The sequence below is a fragment of the Castor canadensis genome, chromosome 1 (genome assembly GCF_047511655.1).
Source record: "Castor canadensis chromosome 1, mCasCan1.hap1v2, whole genome shotgun sequence".
In the NCBI taxonomy this organism is placed as follows: domain Eukaryota; kingdom Metazoa; phylum Chordata; class Mammalia; order Rodentia; family Castoridae; genus Castor; species Castor canadensis.
Window position 1 is genome coordinate 55,711,372 of NC_133386.1, and position 25,954 is coordinate 55,737,325.

The window sequence follows — 25,954 nt, forward strand, 5'->3', positions numbered from 1 at the left end:
TTTTTTTTTTTTTTTTTGGTAGATAATGAAAGCATGGGGTGCTCATGTGACAGCAGTTTGCTCTCAAGATGCCGGTGAACTTGTGAAGAGGCTTGGGGCAGATGATGTAATTGATTACAAGTCTGGAAGTGTGGAGGAGCAACTGAAATCCTTAAAACCGTGTGTACTCAAACAGTGCTGCTGTTTGGAAAGTGGGAACAAGGACCTTGCACAGCTAAAGTGGTTTGGGACCTCACAGTCACATTGGAATCTTTGAAAAGAATTTAAAATATTCTTTGTCATTAAGTTGTTTAGATTGGTTTCCATTTTAATTTCGGAGGTTATTGTAGTATGGTAATGTAATGTGTATGTACTGAGGAAGTTATTTTATTTACATGGTCTTTTGCTGGATTTTAAATTAACTTTTATTACTGGTTTGTAAAGGTTTGAAGGCAAAATTAGAAGTTTGTTCCCATTGATGGCATGTGTCACCACAGGAAGAATATAGGCATGAGACCACATGGTTTGCACCAAACACACTTTAAGTGCTTTGGCTTAATAAGGACGTAAGTGAAATAATGTAAGAGTAAATACACTTGGATGTCCTTGGAACACTATGGATGTCCTTGGCGTTTGCTTTGGCCTGAGGTTCCAGATAGGGAAAGACTCAGGAATTCTCTCAAACCTTGTTGCTCCTGACTGTGGCTCCTTTATTAATCTGATCTTCATTAGCCAAGACAAAACCAAAGCTGAAAATGTAACTGAGGAGTATTTGGAAGGCTGTTTTACTGCTATGATTTCAAAAAGATTTTCCTTTTTTAAAAATTAGTTTCAAAAGCCACTTATTCTTGCCCAAGTTGAGAAGAGTATTTTCATAGGTTAAAAGCAAAAAAAAAAAAGCTTCTCCAACATCACCACCTCGCATTTCTCAGCCAGTGCCACCAACTCCAACAGTGGTATGATGGTACTCCCAGGAATAGCCAGATGATGACTCATTCATTATTCCTTCCACACTTCATGTAGCATCTGTCTTTGCCCAACACTGTTCTAAACCCTGGATACCATGGTAAATAAGACACAGTCTCCCTTTGGGAAGTCTCCATCCTAGCTGGGAAGTTTTAGAGGCTCTGAGGAAAGTTGATGCAAGGAAGAAAGAGAACAAATGGTTGGGGTAGTGGGGTGGGGGTTGTCGTAGGTAGGATAGTTAAAGAATGCTGCTGTTGTAAGGAAGTGACCTTTGGGCAGAGCTTTAGTTAGCAAGATGTATGAATAGGATTTGTTTATCTGTTTGTTTTTACCTGTTCCCTATTGTATCCCTCTACCTGGAGCTAGTGTAGTAGTACATAGTAGGTACTCATTAATATTTGTTAATTATTGAGGAGGTCTAGGAGAACAATTGTTCCAATGGAAGATAACAGCAAATGCAAAGCTCCTGCATCAGGAACATGTTGACATGGTTGAGGACTCATAGCCATCCCCTCCTGAATGTCAGGGCTTAAGCCTCTGTGGTTCCCTGGAAAGTGAGGACATGACAGGTCCCCAAGGTCTGGTTCTGTGTAGCAGTGGTTTAGGTTGATACCATATCTTCTACTGCTAGGAAAAACAGCATGACCTTGAGGCCAACGCCAGTCCATTCCCCTTTATTGACCTTAAGATTTATATGTGTCTAGAATTTGTTTCCAGAGCAAGGAGAACCCAACAGGTGGAAGGCTAGAGGACACTCAGTCTAGCCTCCTAGCCCCATGCTTCAGTTCCCCTTCAGCATCTCTACCAAGTGGTCCTGTTCCTTGGCTTGCACTTTCCCAGTATGGAGATCTCACCAGTCTGCAAATGCAGGCCATCACTTCTAGTTGTACTGCTTCTACTGCTACTACTGCTACTGCTTCTCCTTCTCTTTCCTTTTCCCTCCTTCCTTCTTTCTTCTTCTTTGACAATATTAGTTAAAATTGATCTTTTTAACTTCTGCCTGGAGTTTGGGTTTTGAATCTACCTACAGTAAATTTGTTCCTTTTTGCAAGTAGCAACTTTTTAGGTATTTGAATGAGAGTTTTATAGCAAGAAGCAGCTTCGAGTGCCTCCAGTTCACCCCTACCATATTACAGTTGAGAAAGTGAGAGGCAGAGGATTTGTGAATTTTCTTTATGTTCAGGGTCATGCCATTAATCATTCGTTAGAGAGAGAACTGGGTCTTCAGATTTCTCTTCAGACAGTGCTCAGTCTATAACACCAGGCTACCCTTAAGTTTTAAGTGTCCTTATATTTGTTTATCCAAAAATTTTAAATGAAGTGGAAGCTTTTCTAATGAGAAGAATAGTCATCTAGTAAGGTCATTCTTTTACTCTTTGTATCCCTTAATTTTTTTCTTTTTTTTTTTTTTTTTTTAGTTTAATCCCATTAAAGTACTCAAGATCTATGAAATTGGCCAAGGCTGATTTTAGAAGCTTTGATGTTTGACTTCATCCAGATAAATTGGGAAGGGAAGAAAAGCTTTACTTAAGAGGAATTCATCAGTTGATTTGCTTAATTTATACACATGCATTCTCTAAATAGATCTTTGTTCCTGAAAGTATTTGAAATCTTTAGAGGATTTTTTATCTTTTCTAAGATCAGTTTTAGGTCAGATTTAAGGATTTAAATAGCTATCATTTCCTGTGGATTCTATTTTGACAATTTTTTTTAACATATTAGAGCAGAATTGAAGACTGAGAGGAGGGTGTTGATTTCTCTTCATGCATTATTCTGATGCTATACATGAAACCAAAACATAGAACATTCCAGAAGGTATAAAAAGGATGCTTCTATAAGCATTTCTCACCATAGAATAAAAATAAATCATTCTTATGGGCAAAAACCTTTCAAGTATTTGCTTGTACTAAAGAATACTTTGACTTTAATTGAGTGGATAGCTTTGCAGTCTTCAACAAAACTTAAGTTAGGAGTCCTCAATGTTGGCAACTTCAGTTCCTCAACTGCTGATATTTTGGGCTGAAAACTTTTTTTGGTGTGAGGGTTTGTTCTGTGCATCTGAGACAAAATCATGGTTCAGAACAACTTGCTTAAGTCCTTTTTTTTTTCCCCCATGCTGGGAATTAAACCCAGGACCTTTCATATGCTAGGCAAGTGCTTTACCACTGAGTTAACATCCCCAGCTTAAGTCATTCTTAAAGTATTAGAACATGATATGATTTTTATGATAAAAAATTAGTCACATTTGATTTACCTTGGAGAAGAACCACCAATGCAGTGAGTGGGTCCTCTTCTTTCTGTCAGAACAGTGAACTGGCTCTATGCTGGATGGTGTGGTGCAGCATGGTGTGCGAACTTCACTGAAGCAAACCCTGTAGCCAGTGGGCAGTGGGAGTTAAGGGGGATCAGAGCCTAGTGGAGATACTCACAAGGATGTTTTGATTTGACTCTTTCTCTCCAGGTTTGATTTTATCCTTGATAATGTTGGTGGGTCCACTGAAACATGGGCTTTAAATTTTCTCAAGAAATGGTCAGGAGCCACCTTTGTGACTTTGGTGACTCCTTTCCTCCTGAACATGGACCGACTGGGCATAGCAGATGGCATGCTGCAGACAGGAGTCACCGTGGGTACCAAGGCATTAAAGGTAAGAATGAGAGTCTTGGTTGGTGAGAGCAAGCAGGTACCTTGTGCACTAGAAATTGTTTTGCCACTTTGCTGCTTTCTCTTCTGGAGCCAGCCTAGCACTTTGGCTGTCAGCATGGGCTCTGGAGTTACACTGACTGGGTTCAAATTTTGGTGGCTACTCAGTAGCTGTGTGACCCTGTACAAATTACTTAACATCTCTAAGTCCAATGACTTCACTTACAAAATAAGGCTAATAATTTATATACCTTACTACATTGTTGTAAGCATTAAATGAGATAATCCACATGAAGAACCTAGCATAATGACTAGTACATAAAAAAGTTGTTATTAAATATTAGACTTGGGCCGGGTGCCGGTGGCTCACACCTGTAATCCCAGCTACTCAGGAGGCAGAGATCAGGAGGATTGTGGTTCAAACCAGCCTGGGCGAATAGTTCATGAGACCCTATCTCAAAAAAACCCATCACAAAAAATAGAGCTGGTGGAGTGGCTCAAGGTGAAGGCCCTGAGTTCAAACCCCAGTACAGCAGAAAAAAAAAAATTATTAGACTTGTATGCTAGCAGAGTGGCTCAAGTGGTAGAGCTCCTGCCTAGCAAGCATGAGGCACCGAGTTCAAACCTCAATATTACCAGTTATTAGTTGTTAATTACTTCTCTTGATTACATCTGATACTCCATCACCTTCCTTCCCATCTATATCTGATGGCTTTTTCTGTTTCACCAGTCAACACGTACAGCCCCTTGGGCATAAAAGTAGAAACTTTATTAATAATAGACAGCCTACAGCTGTTGTTTTCATGAAAGTAGCATTGGGATATATCAGGAGTTCCTGGACTTGGGCTTTTTGACCTTTAGAAGTCTATGGGCATTTTATTGAATTTCAAAAACTTAAAGAAAATTATGCTTTTACTATAAAGACTGGTAGAGCCATGATGCCCCGGGATTTTATCAATTTGTCCTAACATTGCATACATACCCCTGTGAATTATAAACTCTGCTATTGATGGCATTCTGGAAGTTTCTGGGACTTGATTAGTCAGCCTAATCAATAGTCCACTGTTGCCAGGACCCTATGGAGTTATAGCACCTAGTAGGTGCACCTAGTTAGTGGTGGGCCCTGAGGATCAGTTCACATCATCCTCATTTGTGGGACTAACAGCAGAGCTTAAGCATCTGCTCTGTGCTCATTGTCCTACTTCCCATTCTCCTGCCTGCTTTGGTTTACTTCCTTTCTATAGTGGCCTGGAAAAATCACAGACCCCTTATGGCAGAAAATAAAAATTCTGCCATTGCAGACCAAGAGTTTCTCTTTGCAGAGTAAAATGCTGTAAAGAATAACAGATCTGTCAGTTGTGATCATTTTAACATAATTAACAACTAATAAGTCTAATTTTTTTTTTTTTTTTTTTGATGATAAATGAGGTTTGAACTCAGTGACTCACGCTTGCTAGGCAGGCACTCTACCACTTGAGCCACTCTGCCAGCATACAAGTCTAATAATTTTTTTTGTGGTACTGGGGTTTGAACTCAGGACTTTTACCTTGAGCCATTCCATCAGCCCTGTTTTTGTTATGGGTTTCTTTGAGATATGGTAACATGAACTATTCACCCAGGCTGGCTTTGAATCACAGTCCTCCTGATCTCTGCCTCATGAGTAACTAAGATTATAGGTGTGAGCCATCAGCACCCAGCTGTTGTTACCTTTTCTGTTCCTTCTTTTTCTTTTTAATTTTTTTTTTGGCAGTACTGAGGTTTGAACTCAAGACCTTACACCTGCTAGGCAGGTGCTCTTTCCACTTGAGCCACTCTGCCCTCCATTTTTTCTGTTGAGTATTTTCAGGATAGGGTCTGGTGAACTATTTGCCCAGGCTGGCTTCAAACCACAGTCCTCCTGATCTCTGCCTTCCAAATAGTTAGGATTACAGGCGTGAGCCAACAGGATCCAGCTTCTGTTTCTTCTTTAATACCTTAAGCAACTTTCAGAATTGGGTTTTTGAGAAAAGGTCTTTGTTATGTATGCTGGCCATAGACTCAAGATCCTCCTATCGCAGCTTCCCAAGTGCTGGGATAATAGGCATGCACCATTATGCCAGGCTCAGATATTTCAGTTGTAATTCATGAGGACAGGAGTTAGGGAGAAGCTTCGGTACATGTTTTCTGTGAGTGTCATTAACTGGGCCCACTGGGACCTTCTCAATGTTTTTGGTACCTAGAGAAATTTCTTCAAACGTCTTTTTTTTTCTTTTAAAATTAATTGCCTAGACCAGGGCTTCCCAACACCTTTGGTGTCATGATACACAGGAAGTGATGGTACTTGAACAGCTTATTGAAGCTCCTCTGGGCCAAGAATAATCTATCTGGAGACTTTTTCATGTGACCCTGAGGGCTGAGGGGAGTCAGTACCTCATCACTCTTATTCCAGAAGAAGTTTGGCTGTTTCCATTTGTCCTCCTTGGGCTATTAACGGTGACTCTTAACTCTCACAATTTCTCTGGGTTGGACAATAAACTATGAGTTCACACACCAGTAAGCCATTCCTGGCACACTCTTTGGGAAGCTTTGCCTGCAACAACTTAGTTGTTTTTGTTTTCTTTTCTTTTGTTTGGCAGTGCTGGGGTTTGAATTAGGACTTTGTGCTTATTTAGGCAGACATTCTCCCACTTAAAACATTCTTCTAGCCCTTTTTGCTTTAGTTATTTTTTGCTTTTTGCCCAGGCTGGTCTGCATCACGATCCTTTTATTTTACTCTTCCTGCCGTGGCTGGCATGTACCACCATGCCCAGATATTGGTTGATATGGGGTCTTGCACACTTTTTGCCCAGTCTGGCCTGGAACTGGGATCCTCTTCAATCTTAGCCTCCTGCATAGCTAGGATTATAGGCTTGAGCTACTAGTGCCCAGCTGTTTCTACATTCTTAAACTCTGATTTGCTATTGTCTGAGTCTTTCCTCATTAAGCTTTCTTTAAGCATTGGACAAATAATTCTTGAATACCTTTTATTTATCAGGCACTTTACATGTATTCTCATTGAATTCTTTCCTTGACCCTGTCAGCTAGTTGGTGGTGCCAGCCTTCTACAGGCCAGTTTGAAGTCAGCCTTGGCTTCATAGAAAGTTTGAGGTTAGCCTGTACTACATAGCAAAACCCTGTTTCAGAAAACAAAAACAACAACAACAACAAAAACACCTCAGCTTGCTCTTTTGATAATGGATCACCTACCTCCAACATAGAAAAGAAAAAAAGTTATATTCCTGCTTACTGCCTGAACACAATAAATGAAACTAGAATGCAGCAACAAAAGAAGCAGCAGAAATTGCTCAAACAATTGGAGGCTGAACAACATGTTGCTCAGTGATCAGTGTGTCATAGAAGAAGTAAAGGAGGAAATAAAGTTCCTAGAATTTAATAAAAATGAAAACACAATCAATCAAAACATATGGGACAGCAAAGGCAGTCCTAAGAGGAAAGTTTAAAGCCACGAGTACATATATTAAAAACACAGATCTCAAATAGACAATCTAATGCTGCATCTCAGACTCCTAGAGAAACGAGAACAAGCTAAACACAAAACAAGCAGTAGAGACACTCCTTAAACTTTACCACAAAATAGAAAGGGAAGGAACACTGCCTAACTCATTCTATGAAGTCTGTATTGCATTCATCCCCAAATCAGACAAGGACACAACAAAAGAGGAGAATTGCAGACTAATCTCTTTAGTGAACATAAATGCAAAAATCTTCAATAAAATAATAGAAAACTGAATTCAACAGCATATAAAAAAAGACCATACACCATGACCAAGTCGGCTTCATCCCAGGGACACAGGGATGGTTCAACATATGCAAATCTTTAAATGTAATATATTAACAGAAGCAAAGACAAAAACCACCTGATCATCTCAATAGGTGCAGAAAAAGCCTTCAATAAAATTCAACATCTTTTCATGATAAAAGCTCCAATGAAACTAGGAATAGAAGGACTGTACCTCAACATTATAAAGGCTAAATATGACAAACTTATAGCCAACATTATACTTAATGGGGAATACTGAAACCTAAAGTCAGGTTCCCCTAAAACTGTTCCCCTAAAGTCAGGAACAAGATAAAGGTGCCCACTCTTTCCACTCCTATCCAACATAGTCTTTTAATTTCTAACCAGAGCAATAAGACAGGAACAAGAAATAAAAGGAATACAAATAGGTAAGGAAGAAGTAAAAACTATCGCTGTTCTCAGATGACATGATCTTATACCTAAAAGACCGGAAAAACTCCTAGACACCATAAACAGCTTCAGTAAAGTAGCAAGATACAAAATACATTTACAAAAATCAGTAGCCTTTCTATACACCAACCATGAACAGATTGAGAAAGAATATAGGAAAACAATTTCATTTACAATAGCCTCAAAAAAAAAATCAAATATCTAGTAATAAACTTAACAAAGGATGTAAATGACCTCTACAGGGAAAACTACAAACCATTGAAGAAAGAAAGAAATCAAAGAAGACTATAGAAAATGGAACGATCTCCCATGCTCATGGATTGGTAGAATCACCATCGTAAAAATGGCTATACTACGAAAAGCAATCTACATGTTCAACACAATTCCCATCAAAATCCCAGTTACATTCATCACAGATGATTGTTCATTTGGAAGCACAAAAGACTGAATAGCCAAGTAATATTGAGCAAAAAGAGCAACAATACCCAACTCAAACTATACTTCAGAGCCATAGCAATAAAGACAGCATAGTACTGGCACAAAAACAGATGTGAAGACCAGTGGAACAGAAGACTCAGATATGAACCCACACAACTATAACCACCTAATTTTTGAAAAAGGCCTCAAAAACATGATGGAGAAAAGACAGCCTCTTCAACAAATGTTGCTGGGAAAACGTTATCTGCCTGCAGAAAATTGAAACTAGGTCCATGTTTGTCACCCTGTACAAGTATCAACTCAAAGTAGATTAAGGACCTTAATATAAGACCTGAAACTTTGAAGTGAGTACAGGAAAGAGCAGGGAATATACTGGAAGTAATAGGCATAGGCAGTGACTTCCTCAGCAGAACTCATTTGGCTCAGCAACTAAGAGAAAGGATGGACTAATGGGACTACATGAAATTAAAAAGCTTCTACACAACAAAAGAAATTGTTTCTAAATTGAAGAGGCTATCCACAGAATGGGAGAACATCTTTGCCAGCTATACATCAGACAAGGGACTGATAACCATAATATACAGGGAGCTTAGCAAACTACACTCACCCAAAAAAATCAATGACCCAGTGAAAAAAATGGGCAAATGAACTGAACAGAGCCTTTTTCAAAGGAAGAAGTTCAAATGGCTAAAAAAGAAACACACATGAAAAATGCTCATCATCCCTGGCCATAAAGGAAATGCAAATCAAAACCACATTAAGATTCCATCTCAACCCTGTTAGAATAGCTACCATCAAGAACACAAACGATAACAAATGTTGGCAAGGATGCGGGGAAGAGGGGGAAAGGAGTCCTCATACACTGCTGGTGGGAATGTAAGCTAGTGCAACCACTATGGAAAACAGTGTGGAGGCTTCTTAACAAACTAAAAATAGGTCTGCCGTATGACCCAGCAATGTCACTCCTAGGGACATACCCAAAGGAATGTGAGTCAGCTTACATCAAAGACACCTGCACAGTCATGTTTATTGCAGCACTATTCACAATTGCTAAGCTATGGAAACAGCCAGGATGCCCCAGTACTGACAGATGGATTAACAAAATGTGGGATTTATATACAATGGAATTTTACTCAGCCACAAAGAATGAAATTTTGTCATTCACAGGTAAATGGTTGGAAATGGAGAACATCATCTTAAGTGAAGTTAGCTAGATTCAGAAGGCCAAAAGCTGCATGTATCTCCTTCATGTGGAATATAAACCTAATATAAACACAGCAATATTATGAAACCCTGGTCACACTAAAGGGAGGCCACCCATGGGAGGGCTATTCTAAAAGAAGGAAACTAAGAACTTGAATATGAGTGATATATATATACATATATATATATATATATACACATATATATATATATATATATATATATATACACACTCTGTATGCAAGAATGAATTTAGAAGTCTTAAACCAGCTGAAGCCACCATAAGAAATGGACTAAGGTAGAATGTAGATAACTAGAGGAGATAAACCAATTGGAGGTATAACACATATATATGGAAATATCACAAGGAAACTCCCTGTATGGCTACCTTTATTTCAAACAAGGAAAAATGTTATGATTTTCTTTTTATCTTTTCTCTTCTACAAAATTGGAGAACAAGAGAGTAGAACAGGTCCTGCCCAGGGGGAGAGGGTTGGCACCAGTGGGAGCAGGGGAGATAGCAGGGAAAAGGGGTGCAAAAAGTGTGTGCACATGCATTTAAATGCAAAAATGATACCCGTTGAAACTATTCCAGGAATTGGGAGGGTGGAGGTAAAGGGGAGTGGTAGAGGGGGTGAATTCAAGTATGATACAGTTGATACATTGTGAAAACCTTTATAAATGCCACAATGTACCCCCCACCCAGCATAACAATAAAGGAAAAATGCTTTTTAAAAAACGGTTATAAGAGCAGAGTTAAATCCTCTTGGTTTTGTAAGATCTTTATTCATCCACATTTGGAGAGGTTTTTGTCCCATAATAAATTGAATGGCTTGGTAAATGCCCTAACTGAAGGAGAAGACTAGTCATGATGTATAAGGAACTTCATACTTTCTTTTCCCTTTAAAGTTGTCTTATTTCTGTCAAAGTCAGAAAAAAAAAACTGATTGGGTTTTCTTGTCTAAGATCATTTTTGATGTTTTACTTCCCCTATTTGAATTTGCTAAAAATTGACTTTCTGGTGCCTCTGGGCTTTTCCAAACCTTAGTAAGGAAAGTCTGGTGGCCCCAACCCATAATTTCTCCTAGGGAAGCAGTCAGTGTGGGACGTGATTAACACTTAAGGAAGCTGTCCTGTGCTTGCTTGTCAGTCACAGGGTGGAGAAAAAGCTTGGGTTGATGTAGATGTGTCTTTTGTTTATTTCATTTATTTCTTGTTTTAATGTTTTTGTTTTTTTTATTTTGGCAGTACTGAGGTTTGAACTCAGGGCCTCATGCTTACTAGGCATGTACTACCACTTGAGCTGTTCCACCAGCACTCACTTATTCCTTAAACATTATGGAACATCCGTTCTTTGTCAGTCACTGTGCTAAGGTGTTGGGCAAACAACTTGTGTCAGCATGAAATGAAAAATTGGTTTGTTTGTCTTACTCAGAAAACGCCTTTCCCTGAATTTGCATTCAGTCAGATTTTATCCTTTACTGTAGTTGACATGCTTTGTTTTCTTCTTTCTAGCATTTCTGGCAAGGAGTCCATTATCGTTGGGCCTTTTTCATGGCCAGTGGTCCATATTTAGATGACATTGCAGAATTGGTGGATGCTGGAAAGGTAGGTGCATCTGGAAACCTTCTATTTAGGAACCTGTGTATTGGCAGAGCACCTCCTTTGGACCTGCCCACCATACCTCATCCGTGGGAACATTCCTGAGGTAGGCTAAGCCAGAATATATAGTGCCTTACATGGCCAAGTTTAAGTGCTATATTTTTGTTTCTGTTGCCACAGAAATAATGGACACAGACTGGTCAATCTGAGAAGAACATACCCACAACTAGTTCACCCTCATTGGTTTTATAGATAAAGAAGCAGACCTGGGGAAGTTATAGGATTTTCCCAAAGTCACTGAGTTAGATGGTGGCAGAGCTGGGATCTGCATTGGGCTGCTAATGCCTTGGTAATGATCCTGAAAAGATGTCACCATGAAGGCCATTTCGACATGAAGGTGGGAACACACTTGAGTTTCAGTACAGCTGCTTCAGAAGCTGCCTCAGTCTGAGGGTGAGGGTGCCTTGGAGAGAGCCATTTTCCATTTGAAAGGGGAAGCAAATGCTATGCCTGAGAAGGAAGTCCGCAGGTTGCCTCATTCCTAGACTAGTGAAATAAAATCCAGGGCAAATAAATGGTATGTCTGAGAAGGTCAGTGGCTAGGGCACGTGTGAGGACCAATGGGGATTTGGGTGGAGAAAACAGGTTGGTATTCTTAGAATACTGGTGTCTGTCCTGTAGGGGACTTTGTAGAAAAGCACTGCTGCTTAAAGTCTAGTCATCCCTTTTTGGGTTTCAAAAGGCTTTTCAGGACTCCTAAGAGTTGAAGGACTCTTCAACTACCACCTGCTTGTTTGGGTTCTTACGTGCTCCTAACTACCCTAACATTCCACCTCCGGGGGAATGACCCAAAAGAGGAACTTAGATTCTGATGCTGATATTTGTGATTTTATTCAGATATTGGTGGAATTACAGGATAGAGACCCTTGTGTACAGTAGAGGGTTGCTGAGATCATACAATTCTCACAGATGAGAGCACTGGTCCAAAGAGGAGAAGCTTAGGCTTGTGGAAATGGGATCAGAACTCACACCTCTGACTCTCAGTACTGTGCTTTCCCTTCTCCACCTTTCATCTGCCTTCTTAGTGCTTGGGGCTTGTTTGGGTCTTCAGCTTTTATTGTCTTGTCATTTTGCAGTAGACAAGGATAGGGATGAAAGCAGGGCCAGCATTGCCATCACTTTCTAAGCACTTGGAAAGAACCCCTGGAGGTGGGCTTGTTTCTGGTACCTGTCCCTTGCTGGCCCACTCATCTTCCCATTTCAGTTTTGGAAAGGAATGCTTTTTGGAACTCTGGTTGCTGCTTTTTGTGCATTTAAGTTTTTTATTCTGTTATAGCTAAGGAACTATATGGGAGAAGATAGCCAGTTACTACTTCCCAAATTTTTGGATCCAAGTTTTCTGAGCCTTTTTTTGAACTCTAGGTCTTAGTCTATCCCAGGTAAGAAGGGGTTCAGCACCATTGTGACTGTGTAAATGCCTCTTTGTGAGATTCTCCCACGTCCCACAGGGATGCTTATTTAATTGCTAAGAAGAAGGAAACACTATTATCAAGTGAGTGTTTCCTCTGGTGAGAGCCCCACTATTAGAGAGGTCTCTGTCCTCTGAAATCTGTCACCTGATTGTGCTTGTCCTCGTGTCTGCTTCACGCTGTCCACGTGTTTGCCACTGCTCTTTTGAATTCAAAATATTTTGACTTTTCTCTACTGAGAAATTACTATTTACCCAACAGAGATGAGAGGTGACTTGTATATATGTACCAATTAAATTGGTAGCTTAAAAAAGGACATGAGAGGAAAAAAAAAATGCCCTTGAGGTATCCTTGAAGGCAGATGAGTTAGGAACTTCCTTTGACTTTGATTCTTCTCTCTCCTACCCAGGCTGGTGGGACTTGGGAGTCATTTTTGACACTGAAGGACTTTTGCACTTTGCAGGGCTGATAGGTGACACTGAATGCTTGTCATGAGATTGTGAGAGGTTATTGCCAATGTATATTGGGAAATTGGAAAGAAACAGCAGATTTTACAGTTAGTAGATAGTTGCTCAACCAGACGAGAACATTTAAACTCTTCAAACCTTGGTTGGTGGCTCATGAATCTAATTAGCAGGTGTCTGATTGAAGAGCTGTAGTTGATTTTTGGTAGTGTAAAGACATGAAACAACAGAGCCAACTGTTTTTTAAGTTTTTAGATAAAGATACTCACAAGGTTCAAAAAACAAAAAGGAGAAAAATTATTTCAAGTGAGGGTCCCTCAGTTACTGAGATTCTGCTTTTCAGACACAACCAGTGTTACCAGTTTCTTGGATATTCCAAAGATGTCTGTGTGTCCAAACAGGAAAAATTTCTCTTTCTGTCCCAAACACAAATTAGTAATAAATACATTGTTCTGCACCTTGCTTTTTAAAATCTAACAGCCTGACTTGAACTTTGTTTCACATTAGGATATAAAAACTTTTATTTGTTATTTTGTAAACAGCTGGATAGTATTCCTTTATAAAGGTAAACCATTTATTTCATCGCTACAGTCTTTTGCAAATAATACTTCAACATATAACCCAGTATTTGTGGTAAGTACCTAGTTTTTAGTGTATTCATTTCTATTCGTGGGAATGGAATGACTAAGTCAAAAGATATGTACGTTTATAATTTTGATAGATACTGAAATAGCCAGCTTTTGAAAATCTAGTCTGTATTTAGTGTCTGGAATTTCTCTTGTGGCTTCCTTTCTAAACCCCTTTTCTCTTTATTTACTCATTGTCTTGCCTGTTTTACTTCATTATAGACTTGTTTCTGGAAATGTGAAGAAGATCTGGCATTGGTCACTTGTAACTTGTCACTTGACCTAATTAAAAATATCTAGATTAAAGAGTATTAGTAGTGGAGTCTTGTTAGCCCCGTGTGCCCAGTAAAACTGGAGAAGCTGAGGAGTTAGTGTCTACAGCAGTGGATACTGTCAGTCAGTCCATAAAAGCTTCTCCTCATGCTGTCATTGTGAATATAAGCCCTGCCTTTGCCTTCTCACAGGCTAGCACTCAGTAAATATTTTTATCAGTTAGGGTCCCCTGTCTTTAATGTGGCCACCATCCTCAGGCCAAAAGGTGATGAAGGGCTGAAATTTTGCAAACATGTGGGGACTTCACAATCCATTTCTCCTAGTGTTTAATACTTAGACCTTGTTTTCGCATAACTGTCATCGTAAGGGCTTGTTGTACACAGTAGGATTTCATAATCATACTCATTCTAGCTGGGCACAGTTTTGGTCTGAATTTTAAGAATGATGTAGTATTTTCTTTGTACGTTAGCCAGAGGTTGGCCACAGCTAGTGGGTTAAATCCAATCTTAGGCCTATTTTTGTATGTCCCGTGAACCAGAAATGGTTTTTACGTTTTTGATGATTTGTTTAAAACAAAACAACAAGACCCACAAAACAAATAAAAACAGAAACCATGTACATCCTGCAAAGCCTCAAATATTCACTCTCCAGCCCTTTACTGAAAGAGCTTGCCAATCTTTATCGTAAGCTAGTAGTTAAGTCTTTTAAGATCACATATAGAAAAGGCAGAGGAGGAACTGCTCCACTGGGGAGGTGATGGCAGGTGGTTTCCTCTGCACATGTGCCTTTCTTTCCCTACCAAACAACTCTGGACTCTCAGACACTGGTTGGAAAACACTGTTCTGTTGGACAGTAATTTGTTATTAGCATGTTCAGGTAATGGACTGCTACTGAAATTGTGCCTTGTGCATACAGTTTATTGGCATTTTTCTCTTAAGCACAATAAACATTTCTTGTTTTTATATTAGCAAGGTTTTTTGGGGGACAGGTGGAAGATGGCAGGTTCATAGCAAAAATTATATTCGGGCCAAGCATATGTCATTGATTAGCATGGGTTAGAAAACCAGTTGTGGGTTAGCCACAACTGGTGTTGTGGCTTACATGGTAGAGTGCCTGCCTGACAAGCATGAGGCCCCAAATTTAGTCCCTTAACACTGCAAAACAAGAATAGAATGGGAGAGGGGGCAGAGAAAAAGAAAAAAAGAGACACAGAAAAACCTAGAACTTCTCTACTGTCCTCACCTCCCATTCCCTCCTTGCCCTTATGTCATACCTGAAGAAATTAAATGACACACTCAGGGTCACACAGGTCTCTTGACCCCAGGGCAGTTCCTTCCACTGTCTTTCACCGGCTTTAAAATTGAGACAATAATAGTTAAATAGTGAATCCTTCATATGACCTTCCTTGTTTTCTGCTTGTGTAGATAATCATCTAAGCATTATTACATAGATGGATTTTGAATTTTGGTATTTTAGTTGATCTTCTTATACTTCCTCAGTATGTCTCATGACTAAGAGGAGGTGGTGAGGCAGTCATCAGACCATAGTCACATACTGATAAGAGTGACTGTTTTTTGAGGGAAATATTTATACGTTTGCTTATATAGTTTCCTATTGTTTTTTAAAACATTTTCACAAACATGGTGACTTAATATAAAACATATTCTTACAGGTCAGAAGTCCAAAATGGGTTGGCAGGGCTGTACCCCTGGAGGCAGGCTTCGGGGGAGAATATTTGTCCTTGCCTTCTCTGGCTTCCAGTGACTGCCTGCATTTCTTGGCACATGACTGTGTCCCTCTGACTTCTGTTCTGTCATCACATCTCCTGCCCTGACTCTGACATTCCTGCTTCCCTCTGTAAGAACTCTGTGATTCTCTTGGTATAATTGGTATCCATCTCAGGATCCTTAACTCAGTTGCATCTGCAAAGTCCTTTTCCATTGAAGGTGACAAATTCACAGATTTTGGGAATTAAGACGCAAACATTTTTGGGGCTATTATTTTGCCTATCATAATGAATACATAAAATGTCTGAAGAAGGATATGAAAGGCTATTGAAATATTGGTTGCCCCTGAGGAAGGAAACGAGGTGGCTGGGGACCTTTTTTTTTTTTTTTTGATATAGGCAGTCACTATGTTGCCCATACTGTCCTTGAACGCCTGGGCTCAAGTGATCCTACCACCTCAGCCTCTTGAGTAACTGAGACTACAAGTATGGGCCACCATAACTTGGCACATACTTTTATCTTTTTTGATATGTTTCTTTGCGCATTTATTTCTCCATTTAATTGTTAAAGCACCTTGATGTCATGTACTCAATGTTCATAGGTCTCTTGAAAATCGTAGTTGGCCAACCAAGCTTTTTCTTGATCAGTAAGTGATACAGACTTCTCAAAATTTATTATTTGTTTTAGGCAACATCAGAAGAGTCTCTGTGTAACTCAAGTTCAATTGAAAACATTTACTGAGGAACCCCTACAGCAGCACTGTCTACTGGAACTTTCTGCAGGGATGGAAATGTTCTGTCTGCATTGTCCAGTATGGCAGCCACTACCCACATACGAATGTTGAGTACTTGAAATGTGGCTAGTGAATTAGGAGACTGAAGTTTTATTTACTTACTTTTGATTAAATTTGAGCACCCACATGTGCCTGGAGACTATACCATAGCAGACCTTGCAGCTTTCAAAGGAAATGTAGTGAGTTCTGAGGTAGATTTCCCATGTGTACCCTTCCTGGATGGCCCTAAGTTAGCAGTAGGCCACATTCTAAACTTTAACTTCCATGTTGCAGCTGGATTTTGCTCATTCAAAGAACATGATTAGAAACTGAACTCTGAGGACAAATAGAAAAGGGTTGCCTTGCCAGACACAGCAAGTGTCTCATTGTCTTGATGCTTCTGAAGTTTTTCTCTTGTTTTTTTGAGACAGGCTGGCCTTGAACTCATGACCCTCCTGTCTGCACATCTTGAGTGTTGGGAATGAATATAGGTGTGCGCCACCACACCTAACTCTTCTGAAGTCTTTCTGATGCTACTGAAATTGTTTCTATGAAGAGAATGCATACTGAGTTTCTCTTCTCACCTGCTAAAAGGAGTACCTTTTTTTTTTTTTTGGTAGGTACTGGGGCTTAATGTTTGCTAGGCAGGTGCTCTACCACTTGTGCCACTCCACCAGCCTTTTTTGTGTTATTTTAGAGATAGGGTCTCCATTTACACCCTAGGTGGCTTGGACTGCTGACCTATTTGTGCTTCCTGCATAGATGGGATGCCGGGCACACATCACCATGCCCAGTCATTGGTTGAGATGTGCTTTCACAGATTTTTTTGCCTGGACTAACCTGAACTTTGATTCTTCCAATCTACGCTTCCTAAGTAGTTAGGATCACAGGCTTGAGCCATCACATCCAGAGCAAGTGCCTTCTCTTGGGAGAGAACCTATTGAGAAGTCAATAGGATACTTTCCTAAACAGAAGCAGTGACTCTGCTGGAAAGCCCTTGCTCTCCACCCTACTTATCTTCAAGCTTTGGCTTTTCCACTTGAAGGCAGGAGATATCTAAGAAATAGCAAATTGGCACAAAGCTCACCTCTTCCTTTTATCCTCTTCTTACCTCAGGGAACTTAAATTGCTTTCTTTCCTCTCACACTAACCAACCCTGGAAATACTGAGCCTATCCATAGGTTGGGGCGTAGCTATCCAAGAGGTAATGCTGGGATTGTGGTTCTGGTACCTGTACACAGGTTTATGGATTTGCACTCATACCCAGGAGCCTTTGGAGTCTGTCCTCACAGCTTACTCCTTGAGATCTATAGCTTCTGTGCCTGGTAGAGGATGAGACCAAGAGGCCAGGAGGAGAAGTGGGCAAACTTCTTCTAAACCAGCCCATCCCATCTGGCAATGAAATCACAGATCCCAGGTCCTAAGTTTGGCTTTGCTCCCTGACAGCCCTGACTTTTCATGTACCAGTCAACCACTTGTGTTTCAGTTTCCTGATCTATCAAAATAGGCTTCTCAGATATATAGATCCCTGTTAGCTCTGCTGTTTTGTACTTGGGGAAAGGTGGGATTGTGGGAAACCCTGTCTGCCTACTCCTAGATGACTTCTCCCTCCATCAGCAATCCTATGTAATGCAGTGGGTAGAAGTTTCTCTTAGCCCTACCCCTCAAGGGGCAAAGGTTTCTGACTCAAAAGAGGACGCTTGCCCTGTAGCTAAGCAGCAATATTGAGAGGCCATATTTAAGGAGAATAAGGTTCCTGTTGTCCCTGGGTTATAGAAGGGATATTAGGCAGCAGATGCCAAATCTTGGGTTCTGGCTTGATGCACCTTTTGTTTAAGAAGGGATGGTGCACTCAGGAGGCCCCACACTTGCATCCAAGTCTAAATGAGGGCTGATGCTGTGGGCGTCTCCTGGTCTGCTATGAGCCCTGGTGTCTGTGTAGCAGGAAGCATAGTATTGAGTCTGCCTGCTTTATAACAGGGCTCCCTGTGCCAGGTGGACTATAGCAGTGTCATCACATAAATGGCCACACTTCACTGTGAGTAACCTTTCTTTCCCCTCTCTGGATTTTAACTCTGATCCCTTTGTCCTTAACAAACAAGCATTCTAGGTCTGATGTGAGTGCTCATAGACACTGTCTCATTATCCCATTAATCTCTGTTTGCTGTCACACTTTCAGCCAATAGTGGCATTTGCCTGCCTGTAATTTGAAAGTCTTTTTTCATTGTCACTTACAGGAATTGCTGAATGACTCATTATGCTATGGTCAGCCCTCTCGGGTCCTATGCCACAATGGGGCTACCCAGCCAGATTAAACTGTGCAGCCACTGCAAGTTGCCTGGGTCATCAGGTCAGCATCTGTGGCTGTGGGTAGAGCTCTGAAGTGAATGTGGCTCGATAGCTTAGCAGTTCACTTTAGAGTGGAATCTGATTTGTGGACCAGCTCTGGATTAGCACCTTTTACTTAGAAGGCAGGTGCTTAGTGGATCTTTATGGAATGGATGAATGTGTGTGTGATCACACTGGGGACCCTGAGGATAAGGTGGAAGGCCACAACAATTCCCACTATTGTGTGCATCTCCTGGAGAACTTATTTAAAATGTACTCTCTCAGCATCACTATAGAGTATGACATAGTTGTTCTAACAGGAGGCCCACAGTAATGCATTTTAAACATGTACCAGGTGATTTACTTTCCAAGTAAACAGCATACAGAGAACAATGTCCCTGAGACTCTAAGGAGTGTGATGGGTTTAGGAGGTTTTACATGGAACATAAGGAAACAACCTGAATGCCTTTCTTTTCTAGCAGAGAAGGCAAAGGGGGTTTCATCTAACAATCCAGCTCAGATCAGTTCTTAATGGCCTCAGTGTTGAGGAAGATTCTGAGGACATACTCTTGCTGGGGATTATCAATAAGTGATGTCCTACATAGATAGATAGGAGTGTTGGCGCACATACCACACATCTGTTACGTTGGCGGCCTGGACACAGGGTCTAGAGACCAGATCCTCAGCTGGCGCAGGAAGGTCATGAAGGCTTACTAAATCATTATAATTCTTGGCTACCTTTCCCTTCCTTTTATGAGTAGAGGTGGAAAGCAGCAGATGATAATGAAAGGTTCAGTGGGGAGAGCAGACTGGCACTACACTGAATCTTGCCTTGCCTCTTAGCAGTAGTGTGACACTTAGCAATGGAATAATGGTAATGCCTATCCCAGGAAGTGGTTATGGGTTTTAAATGGAGACCGCAGAACAGTGCCTGTCATGTAGTGAGAATGGTTTGTGCCAGTGTTACTTTTATTACGGACTTACTATAGCTTGTGGGTGCAGAGGAATTTTCAGCTCTTTGGAGAAGGGAGTATTTGGAGTCTGAAATGCTCTTCTGGTGGTTGGGTTGTCACAAGAACATGCCTTCCAGTGGAGCTGAGGAAGGCAGGCCAGCTAGTGCCTAGTGGACAATGACTGATCTCTGGTTGAAGTTTTGAAAAGAAAGAATTGGGTTGGACTTTGGCATGGGGAGAAAGGGTGTTAGCTGTGACCTACTTTCAGAAAGAGGTTGCAGGCAGTACTGATGTATGGTGAAAAGAATCAGCAATGCTCAGACCTTGCCAAAGTGACTGCCATGGCTGCCCTGTAATTCTAGCTCCCATGTTACTGTTTAGCAGAGCTTTGCAGGGCAGCTGTAGCCTGGGCCATGTTCTCTTGTGGCCCAGACCTCACGTAGGACTCCTGTTTCTACCTACTTACTTTTTTCATCTAAGTGACATTATTAAGCTCCTGCTATAAGCCTAGCATTATGCTGGATGTTGTGGCCTGTGTCACAGGTACTTTATGCTCTGGTTGAGTAGATGTGCCAAACATTTTAACTTGCTACTCATTAAGCAAATTAAAAACAAAACAATACTTCGGTGAGACACCCACTGGGACACATGCAGCAAGGACCGAGGGGCACCCCTTTGGTATTTCCCATACACAGGATGGTAGAGATGTGTACTCAGGTGCAGTAAGCACAGTCCTGAGGGGGCCCCGTGGTTCCTGTAGCTGTTCAGAGAGAAAGCGCACTCCATGTGAGGGAACTAGGAAAGGTAGTGGGAGACCAGGACTGGAGGAGTTCTGGGATTCTAGATGAGAGGCACTTCTGGGTCAACAAAGGCACCTGCATGCTATGTTCAGAAAATGGCAAGTACACCATTGGTAAAGCATAGAATTTATGTGAGGACTGAGGTCAGGATGGTGTGGTCTTTGAATGCCAGTTTCGGGAGCTCTTGCAGGGTCTGAGTAGCAGTGACAGGACAGCAGAGAACAGAAGTAAGAGGGAGTGATGGTGGAATTGGAGAGAGGAGTGGAGACAGCTGTCCTGCCCAGACATGAGCTTCTGCCCTAGGCACAAGGGAGAGAGACCAGCCTTGAGGGACAGTGTGAAGAAACTAATTTACAGACACCATCTGCCCTGAAAGATGTAAATTTTCTTATCAACTAATCTCTTCTTGTGTTTTACAGATTCGGCCAGTTATTGAGCAAACCTTTCCTTTTACTAAAGTTCCAGAAGCCTTCCTGAAGGTGGAAAGAGGACATGCGCGAGGAAAGACTGTAGTTAATGTCATTTAAATAAATTCTGTATGCAGTTTAGTGATGATTGGCTTTCTTTTTAGTGAGTGCCTATGGTCCAAACATTTTTCTAGCTATCTCCCTCGGATATTTTTCCAAATTAGATTATAAATTCTATGATTTGTTTAAAAAACACACTGTTTTTTGCCAATAATTGATACGGTGTCAGCATTGGACTTGTCTTAGTGAGAATTGCATGTTGTTTTCATTAAGCTGCTCTTTCACTGAGCTTTGCAGATTGCTGTGGCACCTCTTCTTGCAGCTCAAGCCCTATTTTATTATATTAATGTCTGTGAGATGCTAGTGCTGTCAGTGTGCAGATGGATCCTAACACAAAGAACTTATTAAGAGCTAGCTCCTTGAATGCATCAGTGAGCATTTTTCTAACTGGCTACTATGGTTTGGATCTAAAATGTCTCTCAAAGACCCATGTGTGTTAGGCTTTTTCTCCTATCTGTGGTGGTACTGGGGAGGTGGTGGAACCTCTAAGAACTGAGGCATAGTTGGAGGAAGTTATATCTCCTTGGAGGAGATAGTGGAAGCCTGACCCCCTCCTCCCTCTCTTTGTACCTTGGCCACCATGCAGTGAGCATCTTGCTCCACCACTTACCCCACCACAATGTGCTGCCTCATCAAAGGCCCAGAAGCAACAGAACAACCAACTGTGTACAAAAATCTCCAAAACTGTGAGCCAGAATAAACTTCTTATAAGTTGATTATCTTGGGTATTTATCACAGTTGGGTATTTATCACAGTGAAAATTGGTATTGAGAAGTGGGGTTGTTGCTCAGTATACCTGACAATGAGGTTCAGAAGCCTTTGGAATTGGTTTGTGGGAAGAATTTGGAAACATTTAGAGAAGTGATCAAGAGAAAGGCTGGAATGTTGGGAGATTTTATGAGAGCTCAGAAGGCCAGAATGCTGATAGGAATATGGATGGTAAAGACCGTGCTGATGAGGCTCCAGAAGGAAATAGGAATTGTTATGGTTTGAATATGGAATGTCCTCCACAGGCTTGTGTTAAAGCCTAGGTCCCCAACTGATGGTGCTACTTGGAGAGGTTCTGGAAACATTAGGAGGTGGGGCCCGTTAGGAAAAATGCCACTCACAAAGAAAGCTCACGAGAAAAGTCTTACATCCATAGAGCAAAGTTTAATGGCAGGCCCAAACTGCCAGGCTGGCCAGGGAAAGGATGGCGCAGCAGCAAATCTGGGCCAGGCATGGCTTTTATAGAAGGGTTAAGGAAGTTAGCGCATGTGTAGTAGTCTCTGGTAGGGGTGGGGCTGTCTTAGTGGGATTTTCTGTTTAAGGGCAGGGCTGTCCTTGGAAGTTTCTCACGTGAGGTCTGAGGATAAAATGGCTGCTGATTTATAAATGGTGACATTTTTCTATCGTTTTCCCATTTTTTCTTTTATGATGATGGTAGGGGCTGAGGATCAGGAATTGGGGCGAAGCGTTGGTCTCTTAGCTGCTTCTGCTGGCAGGGGGTGCTGTATGAGGCAAGATCCTCACACTCCTGTGGCGTCCTGGTAGGTTGATATCCCTGGAGGTACAACTGGTTAAATTTTTGATTAGCAAGAGCAGACATGTAGTATGATACAAGGGAGGAAGCTTAAGAATAGGAGAGCAAGATCATAGGCATTAGGATGGGCATTGGCCAGGAGAACCACTGTGAAATGTTGTTCCCTAGAGGATTCCAAGAGTCCTCCAATTCCCTTCTCCATTTCTCTAACTGTTCCTTGAGAGGTGTTGCCACTGGGGGATCCCATTTAGCTTGATAGTAGTGGGTGTTGTGAGAATGACTAGATGAGGGCTGGTCCATTGAAGTCCCAATGGAGAGGGTAAAAGATCCTTTAAGAGAACAAGATCCCCTGATTTAACAGAAATTGTTATAGGGTGGGGCAGGATTTGGTCTGTATGTTTTCTGAGAAGTTCCCTGAGAAGGTTAAGGTAAGGCAGGTAGTCAGCCAAAGGAGCAGTCTGTTGGAGGCAAGTTTTTTAAGAGAAATGGGTGGCCATACATTATTTAAGACTGAAACAGAAATATTAGGAGGAGCATAAAAAGGTGCCTGCTAAGGGACTGCATACCTAAGGATCTAAATTTTGTAAAATCCTGTAACTCCCAAGAAAGCTCTAAGATGTCTTATGGTATGGGGGGAGGAAAATGGAGGATTGGGTTGATGCACTCATGACTCAGGAAGTGAGTCTGTCCCTTTAAGGCCACACCTAGGTAGGTGATCTGTGGGAGGCAGGGGCTGTCAGGATTTAGGTTAAATGTAACACTTTTGGATAAAAGAGAGTTTTAGCTCATTTTGTATATAACTTTGTAAATGTTTGTACCATATTTAGATAAAGTATAGACACAACACAGTTATAAGGTGGTCATTTAAGACACATAAGAAAATATGTAAATGAACTCTGATTTAGTAGTACTTAAAGCTTGACAAGATCAGCAGAAAACACAAATAATTTCTTTGATAAAATCTTTGTAACAGTTTTTTGTAGATGTTACTCAGCGCAGAACAATATTAAGATAACCTTGTTATTTTATAGACATAAAGAATTTGATTTTAGTTTGACATGACCCTAAAAATCTTTTAGGCAACTCTTAGATTATATTCAACTTTAACTTTATTACACATCGAAATTTTTTATTATACATTTTAAAAATGTACTCAGACCTTTATATAACATACTAAACCCTTTGATGGCTTGTCTTTATCCCACCTATTTGAAACAATCTTTAGGACAAACCCTTCTTTATAAAATCCTTTTTTATCTAAAAACATTCCCTTTTTCCTTTAACTTCTCAAAAAATACACTTATTATCTATCTATATCCTTTTTAGTTATTTACTTTGTAACTTGTATTTTAAAATTAACTTTTATAAGAATTTTGAATTTATTATATGGGCTGTGGTAACTAATTAGTAGCCCTTGGTGTTTTAAGGAATTTATGACAGGCCTAAGGCCTCGTGTTCCTCAGGCTTTAGGGGATATTGTTTTTGGTGTGGAAACTGTGAGGGATTTTTGAGCTTTATTTGAATAGGGAGGGCCATCCTGCCTCGCCCTACACTCATCAGTCCACACTGTGGGATCTATTTGTTCCTGAAGGAGGGGGCAGCAGAAATAGCTGCCTCGGGGGAGGAGAATTTGAGTTTTTAGTTGAGATAGTAAATCCTGTCCCAAGAGGGACATTGGAGTTTTAGGTACTATGAGGAAAGAGTGACAGAAGAGGAGGTCTCCCCAAGAGCAGGCCAGAGGCTGGGTAAAATAGTGCTCTAGGGGCTGGCCAGATTTGCCCCAAACGATAACTTTTACCATTGGACCAGGGACCTGGAGAGAAAGGTAAAACAGAGAAAAGAGCTCCACTGTTTAGCTGGAAAATGATCTTTTGGTTTTTTGTCATAATGGCTACCATGAGGTGCCTCAACATCGATGCCAAGAAGTGGAGCGTGGACAGGGAGCCAGGACCCATCAATCCATAGGAGGTGGTACCTCGCCTTCCATCTGGAGACAGGGGCACTTAGACCTCCAGTGGTTACCTTTCCAGAGAGAGCAGGGTCCTGGTTGGGGGTGGGGCTGTCTTCTGGGCTGTCCCCCTTAAGCATTCTCTGCAGAAATGTCCCTCCTGTCCACCATGGTGGCAAACTCGAGATGTAGGCCCCAGTTGGGTGGGGGCAGCAATGAGGTCATGTCCCTTATCTTTCTCTCTGTTAGTAATGTCCCAGTTATAATATACAGATGTGGCTACTTGTATTAGTTGATCCAATGACTTTTCTCCTTAAGCCACAGACTGAGTTTTCTACAAATATTTGGGGCTGTTAGAAATTTATCTTTGAGGAGAACCTCTCTCACCTGTGACTCTGGGTCCATTGTGGTATGCTTTCTGCTGGCATCCTTAAGATGTTGTAGAAAGGTAAGGGGATTTTCTTTAGGGTGTTGCTGTAAAGCAAAGTTGTTATTTCACATTGACACCTGACCCTGGAGAGCAGGTCTCTAAACTGTTCTGGGCCTCAGTTTCCTCACTTGAAGAATGAGGGATCTGGTCTAGGTTAAATTTCTTTCCTCCACGATGAGATGGCTGAAGTGGCATTAACGCCATTTATCCTCTTCATTTTTTTTTTTTTGATTTAGTAATGTTGGGAAATTGAACCCAGGTCTGTGCACATGTTGGGCAGACACTCTGTCACTGAGCTATGTCCTTATCCCCAAATATATATATATTTTTTCCTTTGGCTGTACTGGGCTTGAACTCAGGACTTTATGCCTGCAAAGCAGCACTCTACTGCTTGAGCCATATCATCAGCCCCTTTTAGTGTGGATCAGTCAAGGGGACTGCCTGTGCCCCTGTAGGTAGGTACATTTATTCCCTTATTTCCAGGTGCCACTAGTATTGGGGCTCATTGTAAATGGTAATCATTTCCAACCTGAGTGGCCTAGCCCAGAACCCATTGCTTTTCTAATGAGAAAAGAGTCTGGTCTAGTAGAAGCATAATATCCTTTCATGTCAGTTGAAAGGTTTGGATCACAGAGATAAAGGCTTGAATGTATTTGTCTGGGCATCAGTACAACTGTTTAGATGTTTTTTAATTTCCCTTAGATCTGATAGCTGGAAGGGGACATAGATTTATGTTGAGGCTGAAAGTATAGACAATTTTAAATGAGAAGTTTAGAGACCACAGTAATGTGTTATTTCTGGGACTATAACCTCGAGTTAACAATTGGCTTATAAGGGCTGGGTCTGGTGCCCTGAAGTGTGAGGTGGGGCTAGGAGCAGGGCTTGTATAAGGTGTCACTCTCTCCACACACACCAGGGACAAGCGAGCCTGTCTGCCAAGGCCTGATCCCCTCCCTGCTTCCTGTGTACTCTGCGTGCGTTTATTCTAGGGGAAGTGGTGGCGGGCTACAGCCATCGCCACGTGTGGCTGGTGGCGGGCTACAGCCATCGCCACGTGT

At 41.2% G+C, this 25,954-nt stretch overlaps 1 protein-coding gene across 7 annotated transcripts in view; it reads left to right on the forward strand.

Annotated features, from left to right (window-relative positions):
- Rtn4ip1 (reticulon 4 interacting protein 1) overlaps positions 1–25,954 on the forward strand; it is a 71,758-nt gene that overhangs the window by 24,017 nt on the left and 21,787 nt on the right. For 3 of the 7 annotated variants that reach the window (XM_020174965.2, XM_020174966.2, XM_020174967.2), the window contains 4 exons: positions 23–159; positions 3,407–3,590; positions 10,971–11,063; positions 20,889–21,712. In XM_020174965.2, the coding sequence (XP_020030554.1) occupies positions 23–159; positions 3,407–3,590; positions 10,971–11,063; positions 20,889–20,996 (522 nt within the window). In that variant the 3' untranslated portion in view covers positions 20,997–21,712. The other 4 variants (XM_074077554.1, XM_074077562.1, XM_074077570.1 and 1 more) reach the window with 4 other exon arrangements.